Source organism: Meleagris gallopavo, chromosome 17 (genome assembly GCF_905368555.1).
Source record: "Meleagris gallopavo chromosome 17, MGAL_WU_HG_1.1, whole genome shotgun sequence".
NCBI classification, from domain to species: Eukaryota; Metazoa; Chordata; class Aves; order Galliformes; family Phasianidae; genus Meleagris; species Meleagris gallopavo.
In genome coordinates, this window is record NC_139420.1 from 1,032,638 (window position 1) to 1,052,259 (window position 19,622).

Genomic DNA, 19,622 nt, shown 5'->3' on the forward strand with positions numbered 1-19,622 from the left:
TGATTTCCAAGATACTCCTCATGTGATACTGAGGTCCTGCCTTCTTAATCATTCTGCATTTAATTTATGCTAGTAAAGCTAAAACTGCAAAAGAATAGTGATGTTATCTAAAACAATAGGTTAATACCCTAATTGGGAGGACATTTCTTGCAACACAAATTACTTTAAAGTCTTTGAAGTACTGTAATTTAGCAATGGAATAATTTAGAAATGAATATTTCTGACAATGTGAGCAAGCAGTAAAAAAAAGCAGATGAAAAACAAGCAAGTCTATCACACAAGTGAGACAGCAAAAACACTCCATTTAATCTGAGAGGACCTAGAATCATTTCTTACACTTTTGAAGGGACAACAAAGAAAATACAAGTCAGGGAAAATGCATTACTATTCAAATCTGAATAAACACAGAAACAAAAGGTTTACCTACTTGAGTAAATTCATTATTGCAATAATCAGACAACTCCTTCTCCCAACATCCTACAGATACCTTCCTTACCTAATCCTAGTCTTTAGTTTATAACTAGGAGCTTAAAATTCATGCAAGTCCTTGCTGATCTTTTAAAGAGCAATGGCTGTGCCCATTTAAACATGAGATTAGAAAAGGAAATGATTAGCAGGTTTTCTACGGAAAGCACAAGCACCCTTCTAAAAGGACTTGCAAAACAATGTAGTGATTTCCTATCTTGCCCACAGAGTGCAAAGGCAGCTTCACTCTGAGAAAACTAAGATTGGTAACGAAATTATTTCTTTTGTTTTAACGATATCGAGCCAACAGTATATTTTCCTCAGTTGTTTCTTAACTATATCCAGTATTACAATGACTAAATCCAGTATATCTTAATGAAAAACTGCAGTATTTTTAGTAAAAATATGTGCAATGCTACATAAAAGTAACAAAAAGCAACAAAAAGCATGGATTCTTTATAGTGTTGCCAAAAATAGGCAGCTATCTTTTATAATCTTACAATAACTTTAAAAGCAGGCTTTAGAAGCTAGAGACATTCTTTTGTACTTACTTGATTCCAAGAGCAAATCCTTGAATAACTTCCCCAGCATTTGGTCCAATGAAATGAAGGCCGAGGATTCGCTGCTCTCTCTCTCGTAAGCACACCATCTGAAAACAATACATTACATAGCAATCTTTTCTTAGAACATCTAAAGATAAGGCATGAAGCTGAATTAAATGAAAATGCAGTGCCCCAAGATCCTAGTTCAGCTGTCAAATCCCACCGTGCCAAGAACTTGCACACTTGCTTAAATCTTACTGACTTCAATAGACCTCACGCTTGTCCTTGAGCACTTTCCTGAATTAAAGCTTTATTACTGTATTTCGTTCCACTTCGAACCACGTTCGAACCACTGACCACAATTTGTTGTATACTGAATACCTTCTTGTTTGTTGTTTGCATAACATCTTTAAACGACTTTCATTAGTCTGATTGCTAGACTAGACACATTTTGACACTGAAGTGACACCTTAGCAACTCTCCAAGTTTTTGCAGGTACTCTTGGCACCTCATCAGCAGTATTTCCAAAGACTACTGCCAATTACAGTGTATTTTGTGACTTTGTAATTCCTTACACTTGCAGAAGCCTGTTTGGTGAGATCCATTTACCACATGAGCCATATAACCTAAGTAGGAGTCTTGAAAGCAATCAACAATAAAAGGTAACTAAGTATATGCGAGGGCCTGGGTGAATGCACGCTTCAGTTCTATTAGAGAACGTATAGAAAACTTCTTTGCTTTGTTTTCATGACTAAAACAGAACAGTTTTGTAAGCCTTTTCTTATTTTTTTTTTTGGCAGCAGTGTACTTTTCCAAGAGAAGGATACTGAAAGAACAACTAATAATACATAGTATAGTACAGTATAATAACTAGTTAAGAACTTTGCTGAGGGAAGCAGAGATAGACCTCTATGGAATCTTGAATATTTTCTTGAACCTTAACAGAAGCAGGTAGATGGTACCAACCAGCAGAATGCCACCTCCGAGAAATGCTATTATTTGCAAAACACTTTCAAGATGCAATGGGGTATATAATGAATATTAAATGTCTTAAAGATACTCTAGAGAAACAGACTGTCACCAAGAAAAGATCTCAACCATCTCAGGGTTTCCTTTTCCCCACTAAATACACCCTCTTAGAGTTGGTTGTATCATGTATCTTGTGTTAAGTTAAAAGCAAGTTAAAAGCTCACAACACTCACTTTCATGTAACACTGAGCTGCATCTCTTTCAGCCACTGTGAACTCTAGAGGTTTATAATAAGCATGGAACACCTGGTGTGAAAAAAAAATAACATTTGTGTTAGAATGCCCTACTGTATTAAAAAATCCTCTTGTATATAATAATCCTTAATATTACTACATGTATATAAAGATATGAAAAAAACCATTCACTCATGTTCATTACTATGAACAAAAATAGGGAGAGCACAGTTTAACTCAAAACTTCCATCTAATGGTTCTTGAAGGAGAAAAAAATCCTGAAAAACCCCACAGAACGTGTTACTCAAATTGGTGCCACAAATTCAAAATGACATTTGTTTTGCTTCTTCACATTAGTTTAACTAATAACTTGTTTGTACTGAGTAATGAAATCCAAGAAGCTTTCCATGTTTGTTTCTATGTATACCACAAGACAACTTAAACTAATTTTTGCAGTTTGAATAGAAATATTTTATTTTCTTTCATTATTTTGCCTGGGAATCCAAGCAAATCTATCAGCTGAACTCCCTCTCCAATATTTATACAGCATCAACATCCTATGCCTCACATGCCTGCCTTAAACAGGCAATTTTATTTTACACTAATTTCTTTACTTCTAAAAGGCACCAATATCCAGAAATTCAGATAACAATTCTAGAACAGTGTTGCAGTATAAGCTATCTTTCAGAATCATAAAAACTCAGAACTGATAACTGACTGAACACAGAATATTGCACTTTTTATTTCCATAGCTTGAGTCTTATACTGACAGTCTTTTTGATGAGTGAATAAAGGTAACCTTTTCAAGGGTGACTTGTTTGAATTTTCTCTGATTATATAGTGACTGTGAATTTCTTCATCTTAAGTACCTTAATGTCATCTCTCCTATCAGAAGGATGTGAATATATGCTATAACAGATTTCTTCTTCAACAAGCAGTGCCCAGCCATATCAGATCAAGTTATTTCAGCCACAAAGAAAACACTGAATAGCTTGAGTGAATATTTGCATGGACATCCCAAAAATCTAGATTAAAGAACCTGACAGTAATTCTGACAATTAAAGGGAATACAACTGTATGTAATATATATTGTTGTGCAATATAATTTATTAAAATGGCAGCTAGTTTGAAGCTGTCAGACTATTTAATAATTTTAAGCCCACGAGGTAATAGTTTCCATTGTGACATGCTGCAATACTTTTGAAGTCTGAACTCTTTTGAAGAACTCTTTCCTAGCTGCAAATACAGTATTTTGTGGAACAAAAATGTCAGTCCAACACCACAGTCAAACTTTTATCTTTTTGAAGTGCAACTCTGATACCAACTATAAATAAAAATGTTTTCATACCTCAACATTATCTGATCCATAACACTGCACAGCCTTTTCTTCCGACAGTCCAACACAACCATATTCCAAGGGAGTGAAAACTGTAGTAGGTACCTGCTTGCGAGGAAACAAAGTGTTACTGTGAACCACATGAAGCAGCTGCAGGGTAGATGTGACTTCAGGGGAGGATGGCTCCATCACACATATCTGCTTTGAAGACTGTCAAAACTAGACTCCAAATGGAAAAACACCATTTATTTAAATATTCCTTTCTTTTTTAATTGAGAAATATTTGGCTTTATTACTGAAAGAAGAAACGACAACTCACATTGTCATAGTCCATCAGTTCTGAAGAGTGGCCAAAAAGACGCCGAGCCAGCAGTTTCCCTGCAGCTATTGCTGTGGGTGTCAGCTCAGGACGGCCCTGGAAAAAGAGCACAAAGCTTTGTTTTAACTAAGAGAGAAGTGGCATCCAACAACTTCTCCTGGGACAATGGGCAAAGAAACACCAAATCTTTGGAACTCCAGTCCAGCAGCTAGCGCTCCAAATGGATAAGGCAGTAGTAATTTCTGTCCAAACACACTTTTAAGTCGCTGAGCTTAGTATCTGTCTTGATGGGGAACAAATGCAGTCAATGTATAAAAAAAAAAAAACACCTTACATCTTACGTCATTCCCTGAAAAGCAGAGGATACTCACTCATGAACCATCCATTACACCCTTTCTTTCCATACTAAGTTATCAGTAAGTTTTCTGAACGGCATTTTTAGAGCAGAAAAAAATAGGATAAAGAAATACTATTTTCAAACCCATCAAACTTTTTTGTCATTTGTCTGACACATTTTTACAGAACACAGAATCAATAGGTGCAAACTTTGCTATTGATGAGGTTAATAATGTCTAAAAAACTTCATAAATCTAGTAAAAAAAGCTTACTTAAGAGCATCCAAAACTGTATCATCAGGATGCCTGTCTGAGATTAGGAAAGAAGTCAGAAGTCTAGAGGGAAAGACGTGGAAACAAGAAAGCCATAACTGTCCCCACTTTTGTGGGATAGTGTGGAATGCTTTAGAAGAACTGAGATTTTGCTTCACACAGGTTCTATCTAGACCCAACTCTTGTCATATTCCTGCAAAGCCCCATTTGGGGGTGGTAGTCATTCTGCAACTTCTTGAAAACAGTCTTCAGCAGAAAATAAGGATTTCCCACCACACACACTGGAGTTTTTCAAATGCCTTTTCATTATCCTAACATTTTTGAACATGTGCTGAAATTCATCCTCTTTCATAGCTTCTTTTCTGTATGTTGCTACACAGGTTCTGTACATACCGTTAGCTACCACTTACCTCATTACATGCACCATATCAGTTATCTGCATATTACTATGAATTTATGTTTTTCTCTATACTAATATCCTCTTCGTTAAACTTCCATTGCAAAAAATAAACTGAAACAACACTTTGTCTAACCTGTTAACAGATACTACTGTTTCATTTACAAAGACAAACCAATTTTTCCCCATAGCCCATGACAAATCACAAAACTGAAAGTATATCCCTTTTTCCCCCCTAAGATCCATCAAGTCGTGTTTTTTCAAAACCAGCATTTTGACTTTCAAGGCTGTAAATGTCATTTACCAGATGAAATTTGCCATTTGTTTTTTCTTACACACATTTGCCTGAAACATGGCTGCCAATCATTTCTGTAGCAGGAAATACAGATGTTGTTTTGGCATTCCAGAAAAGAATAGAAGATTGGAACTAAAGATAAAATTGTGAAAGCGCTGCTATGCATTCCATAAAACCCAACTAATTACTAAAACATCCATGCAGATAAAGCCCTATTTCTCATAAACAATAGCTTAAAGACCTTCCCTGGTAAATATTTGAAATGAACATTCACTTTGCAGTCATGTGTAGAACTACCCTGATGATTATTATGGATACAGACTGTTCATAAGAATCCTCCAGTGCATTATACATTTAAACGGGATGGCTCCTAAGAGAGTTTAGTAAGCTTTGAAGTACTGTGCATTTGTTCTAACACGGCTCTTTCTTTCAGTCTAATTTCTATTCAAAGCAACATACTGTAGATCTTCTCTACACATCTTTGTTATAACAGCCTTTGAAATACACCAGATGTATACCAGAGTGTATATATGATAAATCTCCTACTAAGAGAATTTCTTTTACTGTGTGTCATGCTTTTCAACAAGAATACCACTGGAGGATGGATATTAACAGACAGGGCTTATATCAGCATTGAAAAAAAAAAAAAAAAAAATCAAATTAAAATTCCAGTATGGAAATCTTCATCCTGATTTTATTTTACTGACGACAAAAATACCTAAAGGAAGTTTTACTCGTCAGCTAAAACCTCATTTTGCTGGAGCCTTTTTTTTAATGATAGACAAACTGACTGACCTCCGGAGTTTTCTTTTCCTCCCTTTCTCCAAATGAACAGCTTGCATTAGGATTCTGTTTTTCATACAAGGGTGCAACAGGACACCCATGCACACTTAGTTTCCCATTTATGCCAGATGGGTCTGATTCCCAAATGAAAACACTCAGTCTGACCATATCAGGAAGCTCCCGTTTTCCATCTCACTCCCCTTCCAATCAGTGAGCTGAATTTAAAAAACAGATCTTAGTACGTGGTAGCAAGTTAGTGTCTATTCAGTGTGGCCTGGTAAAGGGTGAGGGTGGAGGGGCCGACAGCTACTCACAAAAGTATAAGCAGTAACACATCATGGTAGCAAAGACAATCTGACAGGTAGAGAGAAAAACAAAAAAATCCTGACAGGGACACCAGAGACAAAATCCTATTTTTATAAACATTAGGGGTCATTGATATTCATTCACTTGGTAGAAGCCTCGCCTTCCTGCCCCTTGAAAAGTCTCACCCAGATAGTATCACACACCGAGCTCTGCAGCGTTGTGTTTCTTAAAGAGAACCAAGTGTGCTCCGCCAAGCTGCGCACCAGCGCCAAACCTGGGAGCTTTGCTTCACTGATGATTCCCATGCCAATTACACTTATTATCTAAATTCATTTTGCTTAAAAAAGAAAGGAAAGAGGGAAAAAAAACAAAAAGAGTATTTGTGTATTCAAACAAAAGAAGTGCATTGCTCATTGAGTGAAATGAGACGGCTCACATCGTAATGGCATCAGATAAGAACTCCTATCTCTAAACTCTACAAATGTATGAGTACTATGCTGCAATTTCTTTGATTTCCTATATTTAGTGCATACTTAGATACAAGCTTAAGACACTACAGCAAACTGATTTAATTGTCCAGTGCTTTCCCATCTGTACACTGGACACAGTACAAAACTGTGTTATTGTTGTTAATACATCCAGAAGTGCATATTACACAACTCACATTCAAAAATCTGCACTAATATGGACAAAAACAGGAAAAGGAAATCCAAGTTTTAACAACAAAATTAAAATGACAAATAAATGAAGACCTGATTTTATAGATCCACAGTAGGGAAGATGAGAGCATCCTGCCTCCAAATTTCTATTTCTTGCTTAACTAAATCCTCATAGGGCAGAAGACGAAAAGCACCCAAAAGGAAATGACTTGCCTGAAATAACATGTCAGGCTAGCTGCAAAATGAGCAACAGAATCTAAGGCCTTGCCAGAATTGCTTCTAACAGCTGCTTCTTGGACAAAATTAAAAGAATAGTTTAGAAAGCAGGAGGCCTAAACAAGACATGCATCAAGGACACGAAGAGATTGGTAGTCACTGTGAGTAGAAATAAGACGTCAGAAAATGTCCCAGAGCGTGAAGTAACCAGGATAGAGGGGAACCTCTGTTTGAAGAGAAAAAAAGAGCTGTCCATAATTCCAAGTCTCCAAGTGATTGAAGTTGTGGAGAGTAATGGGGGAAAAAAAAAAGAGAGAAATAGTTGAGCAGGATAGAGTTTTCACACAATTTAAAAGGAAATTATGAGTCATTTGCATGAAGATGGAGATAGATGGGAAGAAACACATGCCCGCATACAGAAAAAGAGGTCAGGAATGATCAACAGATTTATTTCAGTGTCTCTGACTGTAGACGGTCTCAAATTCTACTATATATGGTGTTTGGATATCACTATGGTATTTAAATCACTATGGTATTTAGATTTCAGACATTCACAAAGATGAAGAGTCTTCATCTATCAAAAACAACCTTGATAGAAAGGGATGTGCTAGTTTCCATTAAGTTCAATGACAAGGAAGAAAATTCTGTATCTTGCAATGCCCAGTTTTTATATCCTACACTACTGCTTAAGTTCTTCAGGAATGGCAAGCAGCCGATAAAAACATCCTCCTGTAAATGTACAGTTCAGAATGAACCCATATGTTATGTTTTATGAAGATAACATATTTGAAGATGCCCAGATTAGCGGAGATATTCTGAGTTCTTCTGTGAAATAAAAACAGAGGGATTAAAAGCATTTGAGTGCACCTTGATTAGGAAGGACATTCTCATCACAGTTAACTGTAGATTAACAACACCACTAGATTAAAGCCACAAAATTCTGGTTTTGTACCTATAGCAAGAAATTGTTTTGCTGAAGTTAATGTCTCCTTTTTCTAAAAAAAAAAAAAAAGTAACAAAAATACTCATATTTACTTGGCCAAAACATTCACAAATCATGTGAATCATTTAAAAGAAGTCAAATGCCTTCAGTATTTGGAGAAATGCTGTTTATTTTTTCTTTCCTTGTTTCAGAGGTATATATTTTTGTCAGCAGCATTTTATGTCAGAATGCAGAAATGCTTTCATAGGATAAACCTCAACAGAACTGTTGTGGTTGTTCCCCGAAAGCGTATTCAGCTCCAGAAGGTAAGAAATACTTTCACTCAGCATTCACAGGGAGCATGAAGTCGTACATCTGAAGTGATACAAACACTAGAAAGATAATTAAAGTGATAAAGACATTATTATTAGCCTCTGACCAAGGATACGTTCCCTGATAAACATCAGTAATAATCACTAATGCTGAGGCACTTCACGAGATCCATGTGAAGGAAATTACTCAACCAGGTGCCAAGCATGAACAGTACAGCTGCACAAAATGAAAAAGAGCAAAACACTAAGATATAAGCTAGAGCATGACGACATCTGGGGACAAGCTATTAGTCGGGAACAAAGCTGGCTTCCTGTTATTGTAACACAGCTTATGTAGACTCAGTACCTCTGTTATGTCTCCGATTGCATAAATGTGAGGAACAGAAGTAGCTTCACTGGCATCAACAATGATCTTTCCAGTTTCAGAATTAGTTTTCACTCCTACAATCTCCAAATTGAGAGTTTCAATGTCAGGGACCCGGCCTAAAGAAAAAACATAAATATTTAAGTAAAAGCTATTGGAAAACTTTAGTAGCGTTAATCTAAAATGTCAGCATTTTTCACTGCAGAGTTTCAATATCTTCATTCTATTTGATAGTCAAAGTAGAAAGAAGACAAGACACATCTAATAGTGAAAAAGCTGTAAGAATATGGAGGACATCATCCATTGCTAAAACAGCTGAAGTCAAATGGTTTAAAATTCATTGTGCATCCTAAATTTATCTTACTAATATAGAATGAACATATACACGTGATGATGCAACTTCTACACCGAAAATTTCCAACGAACAGTAACTGAATGGCACTCAATACTAACAAACAGCCTTGTGGATTCATTCCTACCAAACATTCCTCTTTTAAAAATACTTACTTTAAAACTTGTTTAGTTCCCTCAGCCTGGACAATAAAGTTTACCAACTCTGCTCTCAACCTCCTTGTGTTGAGCCATTTAATATTTGGTTCAAACTCTATCCTGTAGAAATTAAAACTATTGTTTTAATGGATTTAAAAGCAAATGAGGCAAATTATACTGAGCCTACATGTTATTAGTTTCCTCTTCCAAAGATTTTAAATTATATCCCTTCCATATGATTCCTCTCTATTTTTTTGTAGGTCATTCCAAAAGTAAAGCCTTCTATTTATTTCCATGTAAACTACAGCAGATACAAAGAGCAAAATTCAATAGAAAAAAATCACAGCTACCAAACACTATTTTTCAACACAATCACCACCATTAGCTATGCATTTTCACTAGCAGTGAACAAGAGCTGCACGCAGCACTTGTAAACATCTGCATCGGTGGAGGTGCTGATGTTTGTTCTGCATGCAGCAGTTCAGTGACACACCTGTGCTCCACACACACTCCATGTCAGATGCCATTCTGTCAGTGCCGCCCTGCTGCCATCTGTCACACAGCAACAAAACATCACGGGAGGTTGGTGGGAAGCTTCAACCTCTGCTGCCACGCCACCAACAGCCGCCTCTGATGTCATGCCAGCATAATGAAACAGGAGGCATTACTTTTGGAGCAGCCTTCATATTTTTCAAATCTTTAAAAACATTTTTGTAGTGTTTTCTGCCTTAAGTTACTACCAATGTCCTGATGCAAGATCTACTGAGTGGTGTACAGAGCATCAAGCAAAGCAATTCCTGACCCCGAAATGGAATCTTAAAACCTAACGGGTTTCTCAAACATATTTCAAGGCTAATAAGCATAGTGAAATTATCAGGTACTCAACTCAACTCAGAAGTTGTTAGGGACACACAATATTGTATAGAAGAGATTACTTGATTACATCCAAATGAAGGAAGTTCTATAACATCGCATACATTTTTAGAGGCTATAAATGGATGTGGACATATCTACATATCTCTCTCTGTGAGTCACGATTTTGTGTTTGAAGTTAATACACATCTATAGCAAAGCAAAACAAAAAGGGAAATGTGTTTTCATTATAAAAACAAGCTCTTTGATGTTAATGTAGGAAATTATTAAACAAAAGGAAAACCTGGCTTGTCAATACAGACTTAATTATATGTAAACATATGATTCACTGCTTTATACATCTGTCACATAGCCAAGCCCCCCAAACAATGTCACATTTGAATGCCTCTGTAAAGACTTCTGTGTATTAATTTCATCTGGTGAAACCAACACTTCCTCTGGGAGTACTGACTGAAGCTGTCGGCACTTGGCTATCTGTCTGTCTTCCCTTCTGTTGTCCCCATGGGATGTTGATCTGCTGTTCCTTCTCTGCCCCCTGCTCCCCAGTCCCGATGTTATCAGGCAACAAAAATAATAAACCTCCAGGACCTTATCTTGGCTCGGATGTGAAACAACTTCCTACCGTTGTATTTCTCTGTGAATTGAGAGTAAAGCCTGGATATTCTGCAAATGGACAGCTAATGGGGTTTTCTAGTTTCCCCTTTTTCCTGCCAGGCAGAGCCAAGAGAACTCTTAGCACGCAATGGCAAGCACTGAAAGAGGGGAAAAAAGAAAAAACTGTCAATAAAGTCATTTAAAGACTCGTGACAACAACAACAACAGCTGAGTTTATCAAGTCTGCAGGATAACACTTAGCCATTCAATTCCAATCTATTTTAACATGTGTACGGTTTGATATTAATAGCTAAGAATGAAAGCGTGTTGCTACTCAGCAAAATTTCTCTCTGAACTTGACTGCCTAAATACTATTTCTGAAAGTAATAATAGAATATTAAAAACTAAACCAAGCCTTTATTGGCCCCATGCTGGATCACCTCCATAGGACAACATTACACATACTGATCTTGCTACACCTCAAATCTACTGTAGCTTCATGACTAGCTGAAGTGGCTTGGTAAGTTTTAATGCCAAATTCAGGAAATTCAGAAATTTCCCAACATTCAGTTATGTGGTATTACAGAATCAGTTCTCAACACTCTTCCGTAATATTGGATGAAAAGAAGATTTGTCTCATATCCATAACTCCAATATTTACTTATGTACTCAGAGCTTCAAGAAAGCATAAGCTTGTAGCTTATTCCTAAGATCCACAAGGCAACAGAGATGCCTTCTTTGTTTTTTAATCCAGCTTGCAGAGTTTTAGTTTGAAGATGCTCAGGGACCTGAAACTCCCAAATAAGGAGTGTAAGATTGTGCAAGACATACACTTAGCTTTATATTTTATTCCAAACTGCAAGTTTTATGACAGACATCTGGGAGAAAGGAAGAATGACGTAAATTCAACTCCGACCCTTGAAGAAGGTTACTCACCTCCTGCACTTTTAATATCACATCATAATCTCATCTTTAATAGACCCATGCAACAACCACACAGCTGTGAATATCACACACATCCCAGTTCTAAGGGTTTGCCCTCGTTCACCAACGACCTTTTGATATGCTTTTGCAAAATACAGCAACATGGCTTCCAGGGGGCTTCAGTCAGCTTAGCTACAGACAGCGACAGGAAACTCATCAAAGCACATCTCAGACAGACACCAGGCTGGCAATATTTGATGTAGCATTTATGCCCCATTATCTGTGGAGTGGCTGGAGTGGCTCTGGTAATTGCACCTGGACACCAAATAAGCTGAAGGCAATGCCAGTCTGCTGCGACCTTTAGGTGCAGGGTCTACAACGGTAGAGCTTGAATCAGCTAAACTGAGCAAAAAACATAGTCAAGCATCAGCAATAATTGAGTGACAGCATACTCTTGCACACACTAAGATTTCCCAGGGTGATAAAGGTGCAGCTGACAGCAACTCTGAAGTTTTATAATAGGTCTTCTGCAGTTTCTTAATCACAGAAATTGGAATGTCACTTTGCCCCCAGCATTTGAAAAATTCCAAGTAAAGCCAACCAATCATTTTCATGTCAGGCACGATACTGCAGTTGGCCGCTGTCAGGATATTGCAGTGTGGCAGGATGGATTTTCTGGCATAAAACCTAAGCCCAAGTCTTCTCCACTTCTTACCTATACATCTGTATTTTTACACATCATTTTATAACTGTACCAAATCCAGCCGTGGTTTAATCTCAATGGAAATCTCATCTGTGTTCCCAGTCTTGGTATTCACTGTCATCTTGTTCTGGGTGCCTGACTCAGCCCCCAGGACACTGTCAAGACCTCTGCTCTCTCCTCCTTTGGAACCCTTCCTAAAAACTGTAGGTATTAAAAAGAAAATATAGACCATAGCCAGCTGATAATGACTAATACAGACCAACAAAGCATAAGCTATATTCAGATTACAATAAAATACTGGTTACAGGAATACTAATTAGGATTTTAAAAGTTCAGAAATGATCTCACAGTGACAGTAGAGTACACCAACGTTAGAAGGATATTTTTGGACATTTCACCCATTAGTGACAGATTTTCAGCAAGCCTGACGCAATTTGACAACAAAAAACCCAAATGCCTCTTAGTCAGTGCTGGGGCAGTTAGGTTCTTTGCTATGTCTGTCTGGCTGAACCATTTCTACTAGCACTGATTAGTGACACTGATTATGCAGACGAGAAAGTCTCTGGCAGCCACAGTGCAACCAGTCACTGCCTGGGCATCACCATCCAGCATACACCCAAACTTACCTGCACCTGGCAACAAAAGGCCAAGGATGGCCACTTTGGTCCTACCTGAACTGCAACAAAAAAAAAAAAGCTGTGTGACCAAGGTAAACCTTACAGCACAGGGCTGCCTTCTAACAATTGTTATTTGCTTTGTTCTCGAGGTCTTGTGCAAGGTAAAGTGTGCAGGAAACACTTCCTTATATGAAAAGCATATTACCTTTACATCAGTACTCCCACATTGAGCTTGCTGTAACCAAAGGTTTTCTGCACCCTTTAAGGCTGCTGCTGCAGTCTGACAAATCAGAACCCATCAACCACTGCCAAGTAAGGTTATCAGCTTCAGTCTCCTACACACTTGCAGCTGAATAGAACCAATATTCTGCAGAAGAAGTCACACTAATTATATTGGTTATACAAAATTACTTCGGAGCATTGTCTGCCATTTTTTTATTTCTTTAAGCCACCATCCAGACCTAGCCATCACTTCTCAAATCAACTGTCATCTTATAGTTCAGAATTCAAAATGTTTTCTAATATGCAAGTTAGAGGCATACTCTAATATGTAATTTTTCCCCAATATGGAGCAGTTAATTTTATAGTTACGAGCTGATAAAATAAGCAGAATAAAATACAGTAACATCCAAAGTTTATGGGTGAGTTAAATGTACGTTTGCATCCCTTTTAATGCAAATATATTACCAGCACATTAAAAACAGCCTTGTAGAAGCAAGCCTGACTGAATGCCACAAAAAAACATACACTGGGAAAAAAACCTAAAAGCACTGACTGATGTAACGAGAGTGACTACTTTCACAAGGAATGAAATAATCATATCTTATTAAGACAGTCATGGATTAAAATTAATGAGAAAGAGACACACGGAGTTCAGAACAAAGACCCAGAGCCTTGACTAAGCACATTCACACCAGCAGTTTTCTGAGATCAACTGAGATGTTATTTTCCAATGAACAGTTCAAAGGTTTGGATGGCAAGGTTTTGTTCACAAAGAGGAACTAAAGCCCCTCCTCTTCCTGCTGGGGCTGGCTCAGGTGTACTCACTTGAGATCACAACAGTATTTCATCATATGGTACTTGTCAAAGAAAATCTCCAAACATTTCTGTTTTCAGTTAATCCAAATAGATTTGGTTATAAAACTTGAAAAAATACTATATATTTATTGACATAAATATGCTCATATATACGCACACGCTTAACCCTTTCTTGATATTCAACAGCAATGATCTTACTTTACTGTGCTACAAAATAAATCTGTCAAGCATCCAATATTACACAAAGGGCAACATGCTTCATTCATAGTGCGATGTGCAACACCAGATCCCTGTTCAACTTCACACTGAGCTAAAAGCATAATTTCTTTTTATAGAAAAGACGATATTCTTCCAAAGGCATGGTGGCTTCCCTCTAAACAAACCTATGAGCACAAAGGCACCTGAGAACGGTCGTTCCATTGCCCTCATCAATGAGACATTTCTCTTTTGGAAAGCTAGACTTCAGAGCTGCTTCTGGTCATCACTCTTTCTAACAACAATTCACTAGTGCACTATCCCACTTTCTCTGTTGAACTAACTCCAGGATATTTTATAAACACCTGCTTACTTTAATTATCAGTCCAGAGCTGCTGCTCCACAGAGTAAGATTCCCATCAGATACACAGTAATTCAATATCTTTTCCAAGGTCTTTATGAATCATCTGGACAAATGCCAGTTACAGCAGTAATGTTTTGCCATCAACGGCAAATTAAAATGGAAATACAACTTGTCCTTTCCTGTTACATATTAGCTTGTTGCAGCTGCAGAACTCAATACACGGGCTTCATTCCTCCGACAGCTCAAACAAGTGCACTGCGCAGAGCTTCATCTCCTGCAGCTTTGCCCTGCAGATCAGCACTTGCATCTTTGATTAAATGTGTCAATCTTTACCCTTTTCTTTGGGCAAATACCCTACGTTCCATCTGTGCAAGCACAAACTTACTGTTGTTTTGTAGCTCAGGTACATCAGGCACTTATCATTAAAAGGTTTTCTGGTGTCCTTATGAGCAGCTGTAATATTACATCATACTAGAAGTTATATGTGTAATTTCAATACAGAAATAATATCTCAGGTGCTTATTTCAGGAGAATTCTCACAAGAGCAGTTGACAGAGCAGTAGTGAAAAACAGGACACTACATGACTCAACAGACAGAAATAGAGGCCAAGCAAGAGCTGTTTTCAGTGACCTGCTTCCCAGCTCAGTACAGTAACACAAAACTTGTAGTAATAACCTGTAAAAGCTTTAGACTGAAATCTTTAAGTTACATTAAACATTCATCAAAATATTATTTGCCTCAAACATTTGGACTGGTTCAAAAATCTGCTACAAAAGTAAAGTCTGCTTTTAATGGCTTATGTATACTAGTAGGAAATTAAACATTCCAATAAAACAGAAACAAAATTCTTCATAGAGACAACACTCATTTTTCTGCTCCCCCTGCCAAGGTTACACGTTAAGACATCGGATCTGTAGCTTACCAACCTGAATTATCCCACTGTCAGTAAGCATGTTTAACATCATTCATGGAATCCTATTAATTGTAATAATCCAAGTAACATTCCAAGATACATTCACAGAAATCAAGGAAAGATCTACTATAATTCAGGCTACAATTAGTTAACCACAGTGGCTGCTTTTGAACTAACTCTACAAGCTGACTTTCTTCAATCAGTATTGTAACTGGCACATCTGCAGACAGGAAATCCTCAACACCACCAAGTTTCCCAGTCTATTATCTGAGACACCTGGTGTGGGTGTGTTGATGCAGAGAAAAACAATGAATCATACTGACTGCACATCGATTAAACAGTTTTAACTGTTAATGTTTTTAATCCTTAAGTGTGGAGTGCCAACTGGAACACTTAAACAAACAACAACAACAAAAAAAGAAAAAAAGGAAAAGAAAGCCCAAACCTACAAAGACACCAAAAGAACCACAAAAATCCCAACCTGTTCATTTTTCAGTTTCTATACATGGATCATAACTCAAATGTCTGACAGGAATTACAACGAATATAGCTCTTTTGTATTAAAAATAGCAAGTGCAGTCATGTTACAACTAGGGTTGTAATAGCATAGTATGCAACTTTATTATAATTAGTATTAAACCAGGATTTTTACAGTATTACTTCAACTTAACAGCTCATTTTTAATCTTTGAGAAAAGAAAATAAACTGACTTGAAAGATCACAGGTGTGACTCTGCATGAGAGTGTGGCTTTACCAGAAAGTTGAGGAAAAAAAGAAATCAGAGACAGCATTTAGATACAGGCTCTTGGGGGGGGGAAGAAAAAAAAAAAAGAAGAAGAAGAAGAAAGGGTAAGCAGGCTTCGTTGCCCTTTAGAAATACTATTCTCCAGTTTTCTGGATTTTTACTGTTTCAGACAGCATAGTTTTTGCTCTCAGGAAGCAGGAGTGTCTTTGGTACTGGTGAATATAACCTGCTATCAAATGTTGTTTCCATAGTTTCCACAAGCACATTACACTTCTAGGAAAATAGTAATCAAAGTAATCCAAAGAAGATGTTGGTCATAAGACACAACCTGCTCTCTTTGGAGCATTAGGAAGATATGAAGCAGACATAACCAGGGGAAAGGGACAAGAGGACAGTAGATTGAGGCCACTGGGCAAAACACAAAACTATAAATTGATCTATTCTGTGACTTCACTAATTAAATTTAAGCTGTCTAACAAGTGAACAAGTAATGCCTCCCATGCTTCTATAAAGCAGTCATGTTAGAGAAGAAGAGCATAAAAATGTAATAGTTTAAAAGGAGTTCTTAAAGCTGATGTAAAACAGATCATTCTTCTGCATCAAAACAGATTTTTTGGGCAGCAAGTTTAAGCTTATTTATTACATTCACCAGATATCTGCTTTCTAAATGCAACTACTGCCTTCAGCCATTCATTATGTATCTAGTATCTCAGATACTCAGAGGGCCACGTAAGACGAAACAAGAGGTATCCTATTCCAATGGGCTTGCAAGTCCATCAGAACTAACACAGGAACTGAGAGCTGACTCATAACAGCAAGAAACAAGCAGCTTGGAGAAGTAAGCAGGAACAAATGTTTTTGTTCCTGTCGAGCCTCGTAACATACATCATTTAGCACATTAGCACTTACAAGAAGTGATATTTGACTCAAAGGAGGCAGAAAATAGATTTAACTCCTGTTTTTGGTGATTATACTTTAAGGTATTTGTCACAGAACTATTTCACAATTATTTGCTCTGATTTAGGCATTGTGTATCAGTTCTGAGGAGTCTGAGATACGTGAAGGATCTGAACATCGCAAAAATCTCCCAAGAGCCAAGGCTCCCTGCAATGAGTTTGGATTTTATTTAAGAGAGAATTATTTCTACTTCTCTGAATGGAATGACAGCTGTAGTAAGAAACTTAACAAGAACAGTTTAGAAATCCCTAGCAGAAACGTGGCCTCTAAGGTAGGACCAATACAAACTTCTAGTGAGTATCTCCACAAATAAGACCAAGTGTGTACTTACAGAACATCAGCTACAGAGGTTGCTGGCATTCATGCTCTCACCTTCTGGGAAAGTTCCGACGACTAAACAGCATCCCACTCATGGCCTCCCATACATAAGTAATTACTGTGCATTGCTTCATTCACTGTAACTTTCACGTGGCTTTAGGAAGTGAACAAGTCACATGTGGAAGAAATGAATTTGAAGATGATTGACCTTTAGGATACTAAATCTTAAAAAGAGTTTGGCCCCATAGAACATGAAGGAGTTTCCTTTTCAGAAAGGAAAGCATTACAAATAAACGTAAAGATGATCAAGTTTACCTACTGCCCACATCACTGTGTCAAAGGAATCCATTTCTTCTGTGCCCAAGTCAGTATTTTTCCAGGTGACTTGTAACCTGCCGCTTTCCAATTTTTCAACTTTCATTGGGACACATTTCTTTAAAAATTTTGTGCCATAAGATTCCATGTGCTCCGTTACTAAAGATGCCATTTGCTGTCAAGTAAGGAGAAAAAGCATTTATTCTTAGACATGACCTTCAGCTGTCTTTATGAAATCCAATAAATACACCATATATTTCAAGCATTTTGTCACTTAGCTACTGTGCACTGCTCACCCATGATAATTTGCTGAGCTACAATGACCTGCAACTCTATTCCAAGAGGTACCTGCATTTGAATTTTCAGATTATTTTTTAAAAAGTGAGTAAAAAGTTGTGTATACTAATTTGATTTTTATACAAAACTAGCATCTAGTGCAAATTCATTACCACAATTGCTGTTTTCTGGCAGCTGAATTAAACACTTTAATAAGGCTAATTAAGAAAAATACTTCCCTTTGCCATGACACCTGTCATTTCTCTGCGATAATTATAAATCACTAAAACTTTCTGAAAAGTTCTACTACAAAAAGGAAATAATGCATTTGTCCCAAGAGCTTGTTTGAAATAATGCCACACCACAAGCAGTGAGTAAAGCATAACACTGACAAGTTTATCCAAGATGTCATTGCTCTTGACGGCAGTAATTCAGGTTGCACTTTGTCAAAGGATGTATTTACTACTCAAAGGATCGTATCACAAAACCGCTCACACAAGATCTACATGCAGGGTCTTGACTTACAAAACTTTATTTTTTATGTTAGTTAACCAGCAGGAAAGCAACCACAGGATTATTATATCACTTTAGAAACAAGACAGCTCACTAATCAGTATCCATCAGACTCAGTGTGGCTACAGATTGAACATAATTATTTTATATCTGTTCCAACTTACCTTTGAAATTCCTATTGTGTCTTGCTGTCTGCAGAAGATCAAGTTCTCAGAGAAAGCCCTACTGTATTTTATAAAGTGCCACACACATACTTTTAATGCAATTCCCTGCTCACTCAGATCTGATGTCATTCCTCACGCAGATTTCTTCCATTTTGAGTGCAATTCCCAAGACACATTCTTATACAGTGTTTTGCAAATTCTGCTACACATTCCACTAGTTTTAAGGAAAAGACTTGAAAGTACAGGTGGCTGGTGTGCAAGCAGAACTATCATTACCTGCAGTGGTACTTATCACTGCTTCTTCTAACAACATGCCTTTCTCAAAAACTGAGCTGTTACACATTAAAAAAAAAAATTAAAAAAAAAAAAATCAGTGCAGTTATGAGTGAAAACCCAGAATTCTCTTACTGTTTTAAGAACACTATACAAACCTCAAAAATCAAGGTAATGCTAGCATAAAAATCTTGCAGAGACAGAAGATCTACAATTACCTTTAAAATATCCTCCCTACAGGGGCTACAAAACCACACTCAGTCAGTGCCTTTACCAAGTCCAATCATTCGTTTTTAACCTAAAGCCACTATACTTCCCAGTACTGCTTCTTTAAGCAAATAAATCTGTATTTAACATAATTCCCTCCCCTCCCCCCTTCTTTTTCCCCCTCAACTGTATTTCTATTCTTTTTAAACAGGAAGGGAATTATGGCCAAAACTGTTTTTTCTTTTGTCAGTGCAGCTGTGACCACTCATACTTTTTCCCCCCAATCTTGAAACACAGTTTTTTCTCTTTAAATTTCTCTTTTGCTTATACCTTTCTCCATCTTAGGGTTGATGGTTCCACTGAAATCACTCTCTCGCTCCATGTAACACATACACTT

At 37.2% G+C, this 19,622-nt stretch overlaps 1 protein-coding gene across 1 annotated transcript in view; it reads right to left on the bottom strand.

The window, feature by feature from the left end:
* Positions 1 to 19,622, bottom strand: part of TXNRD2 (thioredoxin reductase 2) — a 32,812-nt gene that overhangs the window by 3,741 nt on the left and 9,449 nt on the right. The window contains exons 11-16 of the mRNA XM_085238134.1: positions 17,793 to 17,967; positions 8,729 to 8,865; positions 3,865 to 3,960; positions 3,558 to 3,650; positions 2,210 to 2,281; positions 1,017 to 1,114 (exon numbers count right to left, since the gene is read on the bottom strand). Of these exons, the coding sequence (XP_085094260.1) occupies positions 1,017 to 1,114; positions 2,210 to 2,281; positions 3,558 to 3,650; positions 3,865 to 3,960; positions 8,729 to 8,865; positions 17,793 to 17,967 (671 nt within the window). The remainder of the gene's footprint in view (positions 1 to 1,016; positions 1,115 to 2,209; positions 2,282 to 3,557; positions 3,651 to 3,864; positions 3,961 to 8,728; positions 8,866 to 17,792; positions 17,968 to 19,622) is intronic.